This window comes from Antechinus flavipes, chromosome 3 (genome assembly GCF_016432865.1).
Source record: "Antechinus flavipes isolate AdamAnt ecotype Samford, QLD, Australia chromosome 3, AdamAnt_v2, whole genome shotgun sequence".
NCBI classification, from domain to species: Eukaryota; Metazoa; Chordata; class Mammalia; order Dasyuromorphia; family Dasyuridae; genus Antechinus; species Antechinus flavipes.
This window is the reverse complement of record NC_067400.1, coordinates 381,610,120-381,622,817: the sequence shown is the minus strand read 5'-3', so window position 1 is coordinate 381,622,817 and position 12,698 is coordinate 381,610,120. Positions and strand designations below refer to the sequence as shown.

The following is a 12,698-nucleotide window of genomic DNA, read 5'->3' as shown; positions in this document are numbered from 1 at the left end:
ATAGTTCTGGTTCTGCCACTCATTTGCTGGAATTTCTCAGACAACTCAGTTCCTTCTTTCTCTACCTTATTTGCAACAATTATAACACTGAACTAGATGACTTCTGAGGTCCCTATGAACTAAGTTGCTCTAATTTTGTAACTTGCCCATGAAAGAGAAATGAAAAAATAAATGGCTTCAGATAAAGATGACCGTGTTGATTTATACTACAAGGTGAAAGTGGTAGTAAGAAAAATGTTAGATAATGGGTTACCACTCTAGCCATTAATGAAGGACTTCTGAATTAATATTTGGCATCTTACAGGTCCAGAATAGAATCAGGATTGGGATATGACAAGATGGATATACATATGAACATCTTAGAGCACTCTTGATGACAGCCAATATAGGAACACTGCTCTCTAGACATTGTGGAGAGCCATGGCCTCAACAGGACTTGCCACCAAAAAAAAAAAAAATTCTTCTAACAATGGTAGGAAAAGAAAAGGACAAGGACATTGAAGGAGAGTATTTTGTAATTTTTTATAAGAGGCCTATAAAGTGAACCCTGTAGAGCACTTTGGAGTGTATTATCTGGGAAACCTGCTTGACATTAGATTTTGGTTTCTTTGTTTTAACCTCCTGTCCTATAGATCACATTGAAAATGAAATTTATCTCATTTTGTAGATTCAACTATGGAGGTACATGACTATCTATAAAAGTTCAATCCTTTCTCAATATTCATTTTTATCTTGTTTCATGAAAGTGGAATGTTATTCTTATTTCCACAAAACCCCTACATTCTTTCTTCTTTTTCTATCTATATAGACACCACTCTGACTCAGGTCCTCTTCATCTTTTCCCTAGATTATTGTAATAGTCTCCTAAATGTTCCCTAATCATTTTTGCTGCAAACTTCAACTGTCCTCACTGCCCTGGAACTGAAATCAGGGACCCTGCTTTCTTGAAAATGCTCATAGCTAGCAGGATCCCTGTTCTTGTGCAACCACACACACACACCAGGCATGTATTAGTTCCAGTTCCCCTGCTGTTCATAGCCCAGGACTCATCTGGTCAGCAGAGTTGTGCTTGTCAATACTTGACCATGGAAAGTTCTTTAGTTTTCTCCTATTCAACTGTTGGATACTCCCATTGTCTGTCATTGGTAAAAAGTTACTGAGGCTGAAGCTACTTCCCAACAGAGCTGTCCCATGTCTTGTTGATTGTTGATTTCACAGAGCTGGCCTTGAGGTGTTTGCACTTCACTCAGACCAAATCTCCACCTCTGGTGGTCAAGTCTTTCCTGGAGTCTTTTTGAACTGTCTTAGGTGGACAACTGCTTTGCACCAACTTTTGTTTATTTCTTTGCTCTGCATTTGTTTTGAGGTGACAGTCTGCCTTGTTTTTTATTTATTTATTTTTTTTTGTGGAAGAAATTTGTAGAGCTTAAAGTTTTCTGACCTATTTTACCATCTTCCTGGGATCTTCAGAATAAATACTTGCAGCTCTTTTTATAGTGACAAGGAACTGGAAACTGAGTTGCTGCCCATCAATTGGAGAATGGCTGAATAAGTTATGATATATGTATGTTATGAAATATTATTGTTCTATAAGAAACGATCAGGAGAATGATTTAAGAAAGATCTGGACCTACATGAATTGATGCTAAGTGAAATTAGTAAAAGCAAGAGAACATTGGATGTAACAACAACAAGATTATATGATGATCAATTTTATTGATAGTTCTTTTCCACAATGAGGTGATTCAGGAAAATTCCAATAGTCTTGTGATAGAAAGAGCCATCTGAATCCAGAAAAAGGCATATGGGGATTGGATTGTTGTACCCATAGTTTCCTTTTATTGTTCTGCCTCAGTTTCCCCAAATCATTCTGCTTTAGTTCCTTGAATTGTTTTGCCTCAATCTTCCTGGTTGCAAACCCCCTTCCTGACCATTAAGGCTGAGATAATTAGGGCTGGGAGCCCTGACTATTGGTATTCCATAGAGTCATAAATTGCAGATAAGTTACTTAGATATATGCTTACATATCTCTTGTTCCAGATTTTCTGTCTCTAATGACTACCCCCTTCACTCCCAATTTACCAGAATTTATGGTCCTATCCCCAATCTGTCAGAACCGAATAGATGGTCCATTCCTGGAAATGCCCACCATTTACCAGTGTTTGGACTCCACCGCTTGCCTTTGTCTCCCCCCATCCCTTGGAGCCATATATAATTCAATGGAATCTCACACTAGATGCTAGATTCTTTGAGACAAAAGTCCAATTCATCCCTGGAGGCAAAATGGATTCTGCTCTGCCTCCAGACTATCTCTCCCTCTCAGAAACCCAAATAAAATATTAAAAACTCTCTAATCTCTATCTTACCTCAGTTTCTCCAGCATTACAGAATGTGGATCACAACATAGTATTTTCACTTTTTTGTTATTTTCTTGCTTTTATTTTTTCTCATTTTTTTCTTTTTGATCTGAATTCTCTTATGCATCATGATAAATGTGGAAACACATGCAGAAAAATTGTATATGTCTAACATATATTGGATTGCTTGCTCTCTGGGGTAGGAGGGTGGGAGGTAGGCAAGGTGAAAGATTTAGAACACAAAATTTTTCAAGGATAGATGTGGAAGGCTGTCTTTGCATGTATTTTGAAAGTAAAAAGCTATTGTTAAAAAATTTTAAAGATAAATAATATTGAATATTTTTAGGAAAAAAAGAAGTAAATCTTGAGAAAAGGACAAATTAAAAAAGTGTTAAGGCTAATGATTTGAGGGGGTTGTTTACTTCTTCAGAGTCATGACTATGTCATACCACACCATGTCACACCATGTCACACCATGCATATATCACTCAATGTCATACAATGTCATGGTTATTACACAGTTCCGCAAAATGTCATGTAGTATCAAAGATGGAAGACATAGGAAAGGAAAAGATTTAGCATGAAAGCAAGTTTGTTACCTTTAGAGAGCATGGTAGAAGCAATGAGTATTTGTGGGAGCTTAGCTAATATAAATAGGAAAAAAAGATCAGTCAGTGAAGGATGGAGAATGAGGTTTGAGTAAGAGGGGATGAGAATGGAATAGGGAAGATATGACTAGACCAGAATCTATTAATCAGTGAGGAATGAATTCCCATAATTTTTTGTTTTAATCCATAGAGGTCTGGCCTCAGCGTAGAGCCCTATTATGGCCTTAGACAATTTAGTTGGGAGTTTAAGGAATGGTTTTCTCTTCTTCCCTTGAAAGTAAAGTCTGATACTATATGGATTTGCATTTATCCTCTTCCTGTGGAAGTCAGGAGACCAGACAAGAGACTTGGCTAGATAAAATAGCATTTTCTCATCTTAATCCAAAGGCAAGAAACTATTGCATGTATCATCTTACTTGAGGAGGCAGAAAAACAGGTCAGAGATCTGAACGAAATGTCTATCATTCACTCCCTAGGTTAGTTTTTAAATCCCTATATGAGATTATTCAAAAAAAACAAAGACTGACAATCTCAGATATTTATCAGTCCATCCTAAGGTGTTTTGCACACAGTAGATACTTAATAAGCACTTTTTAAGTTGAATTGAGGTAGCTTCATACCATCCCCAGACATTCATTCCCCAGAGTGTCAGCCCCACTCATTATCACAATTTACACACTTCAGTGTTAGAAAGGAATAAATATCCCCTGACCTTCTATAAGAAGATAAATAAAATGGTTGCTTTCTTTTATGAAAGGTTAGAGATACAGAACCTAAGGAAATAATGATGGAATGAAAAAGCATATGAAAAATTTATAAGAATGCAAATAAATGCTATATGTGGTTCAAGGAATGGTGAATAAATAGTAGGAAGTAATATGAGATAACTGAAGAGAAGATGGCATTATATTAGGGCAATATTTGAATACCAAGATAAGAAGTTTAAATTTTGGTTAGTAAGCAATAGGAACTCATAGAAAGGTTTTAAACAAAAGTACTATACTTTTATCTCTGCTTAAGAAAGATTAATCATGCATCAATACAAAGAATTTTTAAAATTTAAAGAAGAAATGGGAAAAACTTATTAGATGACAATATCCAAACAGAAGATATCTATTAGAGTAGTAATAGATGGGACAGAAAGGAAGAAACATAGCTAATTTGATGTGAGAGTAAGATAAATAGAAAGACAATAGATAAAACCAAAAATATTAGCATAGGAGATTGGGTCTGCCAAAATAGAAACATGTAAATGAGAATCTGAAACATGGTTTTGGGAAAGTTAAACTTTATTTTTGAGATTTTGAGAACACTGATTTTTGAGACGCCAGTACGACAAATAGACACAGTGTTATTAGGCATTTCCTGGAAGGGGCACTAAGTAGGAAACTATCAATCTTACAACTAGACTTTGTGAATTGAGAAGTGTTGTAGAAAAGATCATCTTCAACTGAAGGGTTTTAAAGACTCTTGTGTCCTCAGAGGAAAAGCTAAGTTTTAGTTAAAGTGGGGACATAGACTATTTCTAGAAAAGTTCAAGAGTAATAGTGAGTTTTTCATAGGGTGATAATAAAATGGACTTTGAAGAGGTAGGAACAGAACTCTTAGAAAGAGAAGAGGAAAGTAACAATTAAAAAATAAATTTTTGAATAAGGGATAACTATATGGTTCAGTCGATTTTTTATTGATTCACTATCATTGTTCAGTTGTTCAATCATATCTGACTTTTTGTGACTTGATAGACCATACTGTTCAGGAGATTTTCTTGGAAAAGATATCAGATATATAGAATATTATTGTTCTATAAGAAACAATCAGCAGGATGATTTCAGAGAGAGCTAGAGAAACTTATATGAACTAATACTAAGTGAAGTGAGTAGAACCAAAAGAACATTGTACATGGCACCAGAAACATTATACAATGATCAATTCTGACAGACATACCTCTTTTCAACTTTAAGGTGATTCAGACTAGTTCTGGTGGTCTTGTGATGGAGAGAGCCATCTGAACCCAGAAAAGACTGTGGGGACTGAGTGTGAATCACAGCATATTATTTCCATTTTTTTATTATTGTTTGCTTGCATTTTTCTTTCTTTTTTTTTTTTTACTTTTTGATCTGATTTTTCTTGTGCAGCACAATAATTGTGGAAGTGTGTGTAAAAGAATTGCACATGTTTAACATATATTGGATTGCTTGTCATGTGGGGGAGAGGGTGGGAAAAGGAAGAGAAAAAACTTAGAACACAGAGTTTTGCAGAGGTGAATGTTGAAAATTATCTATACATGTGTTTTGAAAATAAAATGCTTTAATAATAAAAAAGGAAAGGAAAAAAGGTGCCTCCAAAAAAAGAAGAAGAAGAAGAAGAAGAAAAGAAAACCAGAGAGGTTTGCTGTGTCTGTATCTAGTGGATCAAGGACCAATGCCCAGGACCACACTTTGGCTTTAGTGGCATGCCCAATTAATCTGCTTCTCCCCCCCCCCCCCATTTTATTGATATAGTACTTAGAGATATAAAATTTTCCCCTAAGTATTTCTTTAGCTGTTATCTCATAATTTTTTTTTTCATTGTTGCCAGTCTCTAATGAAAGTATTCATTGTTTCTATGATTTCTTCTTTGGCTGACTTATTTTTTTGAATTAGATTATGTAGTTTCCAATTTATTTTTAATCTATCTTTCCATGGTCATTTATTGAATATGATTCTTATTATATTCTGATCTGAAAATTGTGCATTTGATATATCTGATTCTCTACATTTAGTTGTGAGGTTTTTGTATCCTAATGCATGGCCAAGTATGGCTGAGAAAAAGGTTTATTTTTTCTCTATTCCCATTAAATTTTTTCCAAAGATATATAATATCTAATTTTTCTAAAATTCTATTCCTATCCTTACTTTATTTCTTATGTAGTTTTTGGTTAGATTTAACTAATCCTGAATGGGGAAATTGAAGTTTTTCCATTAGCAGAATTTTATTGTTTATTTCTTCCTATAATGCATTTGACTTTTTCTTTAAGAATTTGGATGCTCTACTATTTGGTGCATATATATTTAGTATTAATTTTACTTCTTTGTCCATGTTATCTTTAATGAAATGTAATTTCCCAATTTCTGTCTTTAAATTAGATCACCTTTTACTTTTGCTTTGTTTTGCTTTTGAGATCATAATTGCTACCCCTTGGTTTGGTTTGGTTTTTACTTTAGCTGAAGTAGAATACATTTTGCTCCAGCTCCTTACTTGTACTACGTGTGATTCTCCCTGCTTCTAGTGTATTTCTTAAAAACAATATATTGCTATATTCTGTTTTTTTTAATTCACTCTGCTATCTCCTATCATTTTATCCATGAGTTCATCTCATTCATATTTACAATTATTATTACTAATTTTATATTTTCCTCCATACTATCCCATCACTCATTTATTCTTTTCTCTCTCTCACTCTTCCTTTTTACCTTGTCCCTTCTCAAAAGTCTGTTTTGCTTCTCACCATTGTATCCTTTAATCTATCACCTCTCCATCAATCCCATATCCTTCTTTTGTCCTCCTCCCCTCCTACTTCTTTATAAGGCAAGATAAATTTCCAAACTCAACTGAGTATCTATATTACTTCCCTATTGAAAAGTTTTAGTTATTGCCCACCATTCCCAAATTTCCTTCTTAACTGTAAAAGTTGTTCCTTTTGCTCCTCTTTTATTTGATCATTTGCCTCCTATTCTATCTTTCTTTTTCTCCTTCTCCCAATGCATCCCTTTTTTCATTCTTTAATTTTATTTTCTGAAATCATTCCATCATAGTGATCTCACATCTATGACTTGTATCTACTTATATTCCTAATTTCCCTAGTAATGAGAAAATTTTAGGAGTTATAAGTATCATTTTCTCATGTAGGAATGTAAACTGTTTAACCTTATTGAATCATTTGTGATCTCTCTTTCTTGTTTACCTTCTTTTGAGTCTCATATTTAAAGTCAAATTTTCTATTCAGTTCTGATCTTTTCATCAGGAATTCTTGAAAGTCTTCTACCTAATTAAATATCTATTTTTTTTTTTGTATAAAAGATTATATTCAATTGTGCTGGATACGTTTTTGGGCTTGTAATTCTAACTTCTTTGCCTTCCAGAATGTCATATTCCAAATCCTTTTCTCCTTTAATGTGAATAACTCTTAAATCTGTGTGATCCTCAAAGTGATTCCATGTCTTAGCTACTGATGCAACTATCCCTAAGGGATATTACTGACTTGCCAGACTACCTCTGTGCTCCAAGACTGGTTTTTATTTCAGACCTTTCCTGATAATTTCTTAAATTGTCTTGGATTGGAAAATTGCTTCATCTCATCTTTTTTTTTTTGGTTCCACCCAATTTGAGGTATTATTTTAGAGTTGTATGGAGGGAAATTTGGGAGAACTCAAGTGAACTCCTGTTTTTACTCCACCTTGGTACAGCTCTCAAAGAGATTTTCTGGAGAAAATGAAATACTTTTAATAAGTAAAAGAAACTTTTTTTAAAAGACTATAACTATGACATTTAAAATGTTTGCTTTATAACTTACAAGGTTGCTTATGGAATTGCTAAATAAAAAGTCTCAATTAATAGGAGAAATATTGAAGATGTTAGCAGCTATTGTTATGAGTGAAATGATACTTGGCACAACTTAAAACAATATTAATGCTACTATTAATTTTTAACATTTTTAAACATCTAACATTTGTAAGGCGCTTTATACTTATCTCATTTTTTCATAATAACTTGGGGAAGTAGGTGCCATTGTTATTATCCCTATTTTTAGGGTGAGAAAACTAGGAAAATAAAGGTCAAGTGACATTCCTAAGATCATATAGTTAAGAAATGTCAGATATTAAATTTGAACTTTGGACTTCCTGACTTCACATTCAGTCAAAGAACTCTATATTGTAATGTTGTTAAAATGAATATTAGGGTAACTTTGCTAGTCTATAAACCTAATGATATGTCACATACACAGATTTTAAAGAAAATGATTCCAAGTACACTTTAAAGCCAACTAGTCTCAACAATTATTTAAATTTGTATTCTCCTCCAAGAAGTAATACACATACACAACATAAACACATATACATACTCTTGCTTTTTCTTGCTTAGAATTTGATCAGTGACCTGAAATATTGTTCTACTTCTGCCTAATTTGTTTTTTTTCCAGAAGTTTCTTTGCAAATTTTATAGTACTTCATTCAGAATGCTCTTACAATTATCCATCTGATAAACTACTGACTCTTGACTGAGTTTCTCTTGCTACAATTACAAAATACAGGTATCATCTTTTACAAATAAATAAACACTCTGTAGTGTAGCAAGATGGTATATAGACATTATATAAACTTTTTTTTCCTCTTTTGCTTCTGTTATCTATTAATTATTTCTAGTCCTGTCTTATCTTAGAGTAGCCAATTCAAATAGCATCCCTTTTGCTTATAAATGCAATGTCCTACATTATGCTCTTCATTTTGCATAATAAAAAAGTTTAACCATTGTTAAATGTTTTCTTATTGTATTTATCCAAAGCAACCCAACCAAGGAAGGAAAATTCTAGGGTCTTTAAAGAAATCATGCCATCACCTTCATGTTCCCCAATCCTTTCACTGATTCTAAATATTCATCTGAAGCTAAGTCAATAATAATGCTGATGTGAAGTAGCACTTTAAATGTGTCATCTCACTTACCTATGAAATATGCAATACTGATAATATTAACGTCATTTTACAAATGATATAACTGAACATCAAAAAGCTTAAATAATTTAAGCAAAATCACAATTTTAATAAGTGCCTAAGCCAAGAGTTCAACCCAGTTTTTCTGTATATACCATGTTATATCTCAGTCATTCAAGAATGAGAGATGAGTCTGTGCAAATGCACATGAAATGGCACATTAAGCCCAGGAATCAATATGCTCTCTGATAGCTATATTGTTCATCAAGGAAAATATTCTGAAATTAGATTGGAAAAATAGTTGGGAGCCTAATTGTAAAGGGTATCAAATATCAGGGTCAAGAGTTGGCCTTTTATCCAAAAGTAACTTTGACAGGTTGAATACTTTTAAGATAAGTTCAGTCTTACTGCTTAAAAATATTATATTTGTATCAGGATGAAAGATGATTTGGAGTGGGAAACGGAAAGGCCAACTAAGAGGATATTATAATAGGACCGAGAAGGTAATAGAATCTTAAAATGCAACGATGGCCAAGGGAGTAGAAAAGAAGATATAAGAAATGTTCTTAAAGTATAATCAACAGAACTTGTCAACTTATATGACAAGAGAAGGAAGACATGGAAGTCAATAAGGATGACAAGGTGTTTAATTAGGATAACCAAAAATTGAGCGATAACAACAAATAACACAGCAGAGTTGAAAGCAGAAACTGTTTTGGAAGGGAAGATGAAATGGGTTTGGGGCAAACTGAATTTGGGGTGAGGAAGAGATATCCAAGTGAAAAAAAATTCATCTGGCAAATAGAAACACTGGACCAAAATACAATGAAAATATTAGAAATGGATTTACATATTTGTAAGCCAATTGCATAAAAAGGAAAATGACTCACAAAGGTAGAAGAAATCACAAGAAAAAAATTATAAAGTGAGGAGAGGAGAAAAGAAACATTAGGATAATACACTGGGAGATGTCCAAACTTAGGGGGTGGGAAAGGATGAGAAAACAGTGGGGGATACCATGAAAGTAAAGTCAGTTAGTAGAGGTTCTAAGGGAAAGCATATTATTGAATTCAAGGGAAAAGAGAGGAATTGAGAGAAAGACTTACGTCAACAGTACTACATGATTAAGAAGGACCAAAACAGATGTGGACTGAGACAAAAATTTTGAACTTAGCCATTATTAAAACATTGGTGGACTTGCATAGAGTAGTTTCAATAGAATGGCAGTGCTGAAAACTAAATTTCAAGGAAAAAAGAAGGGAATGAGTGATGTAGTGAAGGGAATGAATTAAAATGATTCTTTAGAGGGGGTTATCAGTAAAAGAGATAGATATATTGGATGACTAACATAAGTGGAGTATAGGATTAAGGAAAGGTTTATAAGGATGTACAAAGGTAAAAATGTTTGCAATCAGAGAGAAGGGAGTCAATGTATAAATAGAAATGGCAGATAAAAAAAGAGAAAGGGAATAATTAAAAGGACAAACTCCTGAAGGTAGGAGAGATGAGATAAAGGAGGAAAGTGAAGTGCTTGTCATTGATTAAAAAAAGGGGATCATCCTATCCCCTAAGATTAAAGAAAGAATGGATGGTTAAGACATAGAGGGTTTCTTGTTAATGAAAAGAAAGAAGATTGAGTGAGATGACAAAGTTGATTAAGGATGGTGATAATAATTTTAGTTAAAAAATAGGTGGGAGAGTCAAAAATTAGAAAGATGGGTGGTTCGTGGTTTATATTGTGGTCTTGAAGAGAAAGGTTTGAAACATCTTCCATAAGGATTGTTACAGGAAGTACCTAAGTGATGAATGAAAAGATAGCCATATAGCAATGAGGTACCAGTTGAGATGAATTTATAGTAGATCCAATATGCAAGGTTTTGTGACTTCCTTCATCAGGCTTCTGGTGGTACTGGAGTAGACAGGTGATAATTGTGGCCCAACAATACAGCAAATATGAAAAATAGAATCACAAGAAGGCAGGGATGGGATTCTAGTATTAAAAATAGAAACATATTTAAATGTGTTAAATAATGGTTCAAGACTATAAAGCACAGAAGGAGGTGATAGGAAAAATAGAGGTAATTTAAAAGTTGATAGGCTACAGGAGTGATGAAGGTGGTGGGAGGAATGAAGTAGTGGGAGAAGTAGAATAGGAGATTATGAACCAACACATTTGGAATACACAGATATGTCAGCTAGCTATTAAGCAAGTACTTTTAAGATATTGGCAGGCTATCTACTATCAGTGTATATTCTGCTTCTTTAAAAAAATGAAGTAAAAAGGGAAAAAATCATTTTTTAAAAATGTCCACAAGAGGTACTGGATTTCTAGACATATAGCTTTGTTTTCAGTTTACAAAACAAAGATCTTTGACAATTACTTTTGTTATTCATACAATACTTAAAAATACAACACTCAAATTAATGGATGTATTTAGTCATGAATAAAAAAAAAACTATATAGGCATGCTTCCCCCCAACACCCCCCCTCCATTGTCTATTTTCCCTGAGCAAATATTCCTCTGTTCTGTAGCTTGAGCAAAGCTGTCTTCACCTCTTTGTTCCTCAATGTGTATACCAGGGGATTCAGCACAGGTGTGAGCACAGTGTAGAAAACAGCCACAATTCCATCCACAGCATCTTTGGAGCCTGGTCTCAGATAAATAAAGACACATGGCCCAAAGAAACAGAGGACCACAATGCAGTGGGAAGCACAAGTCTGAAAGGCTTTTTTTCTGCCCTTTGCTGTGCGGATCTTCAGGATGGCATGGACAATGGACATGTAGGAAAGGAAAATCAGGAAAAAACATCCAGAAGCCACTATGCCAATGTTGACAAAGATTACCATCTCATTGACTGAGGTATCTGCACAGGCCAGTTTGAGAATGGGGGGTGCGTCACAGAAATAATGCTGGATCTGGTTGGGGCCACAGTAAGGCAGGTGGAAGGTCAAGATAGTCTGGACAGCAGAGTGTATTGAACCACTGAGCCATGTACTTCCAGTGAAAAGGGCACAAGTTTTCCCACTCATCATAGTCGCATAGTGCAAGGGATGAGTGATAGCAAGGTAGCGGTCATAAGACATGACTGTGTAGAGAAAACACTCAGTGCTCCCCAGAAAATGGAAGAAATAAAACTGGGACACACAACTGCGAAAAGAAATGGCCCCACCATCTGGGGAGAGGAGACCCATGAGTATCTTGGGCACAGTGACAGTAGAGAACCACATGTCGATGAAAGAGAGGTTGGCCAGGAAATAGTACATGGGAGTGCGAAGGTGGGAGTCCACCTTGATCACCAGCAAGATGAGGAGGTTCCCCACAAGAGTGAGTACATAAATCACTAAGAAAATTCCAAATAAGACAATATCTAGTTCTGGTGCATGAGGAATCCCCATGAGAACGAATGTAGTCACAATGCTCTGATTCTCCTTTTCCATTCAGACCGTGAACCCCTTTCTTAAAGGAAAAAAAAAAAGAAACTATGTTCACCAAGAATTCATACAACATAATGATAAACCTGGATTATAGACTATAGCCCCAATACTTTCCCTCCCCCAAGACTGGGTTTGAGAGCTAGGTTTTTTTTTAAAAGCCTAACCTTAAAATGACCCATTAATCCCAAATTCCTTTTGCTTTTGTAAAAAGACTCTAGTCTCCTTTTCTGTCAGAACCCTCCTTGGCATAAGAATAGCAAAGGAAATCTCATGTAAGACCTCTGTCTCCCTGCCCTTGTCTTTGAAGTGTGACTTGGTCCTTTATGAACAATGGGTTATTAACCCAAAGACATCTAGATAATTAATAATAAAAAATAAATTCTGCAGATTGTACTGAAAAAAAAAGGGAAGGAATGTTGGAAACTAAACCACCCAGTAAGAGCTAAGAACTCACCTCTTTCGGTTGTGAATTGTCTAGAGTTTTCTAGAGTCTTCACCTTTTATCTACTTGAAAGAAATACTAGACCATGTGTCATTATTCAAAGAAAAAAGACAAACACAATTCTAGTGAAGGAAAAAGAATCACTCATTATTTTAGCAAGATTGAACA

At 34.5% G+C, this 12,698-nt stretch overlaps 1 protein-coding gene across 1 annotated transcript; it reads right to left on the bottom strand.

Annotated features, from left to right (window-relative positions):
- Positions 1 to 11,149: 11,149 nt before the first annotated feature.
- LOC127557983 (olfactory receptor 10G7-like) lies at positions 11,150 to 12,264 on the bottom strand. The gene has a single exon (XM_051991233.1). The coding sequence runs from the start codon at positions 12,089 to 12,091 to the stop codon at positions 11,150 to 11,152; it is 942 nt and encodes a 313-aa protein (XP_051847193.1). The 5' UTR covers positions 12,092 to 12,264.
- Positions 12,265 to 12,698: the final 434 nt, after the last annotated feature.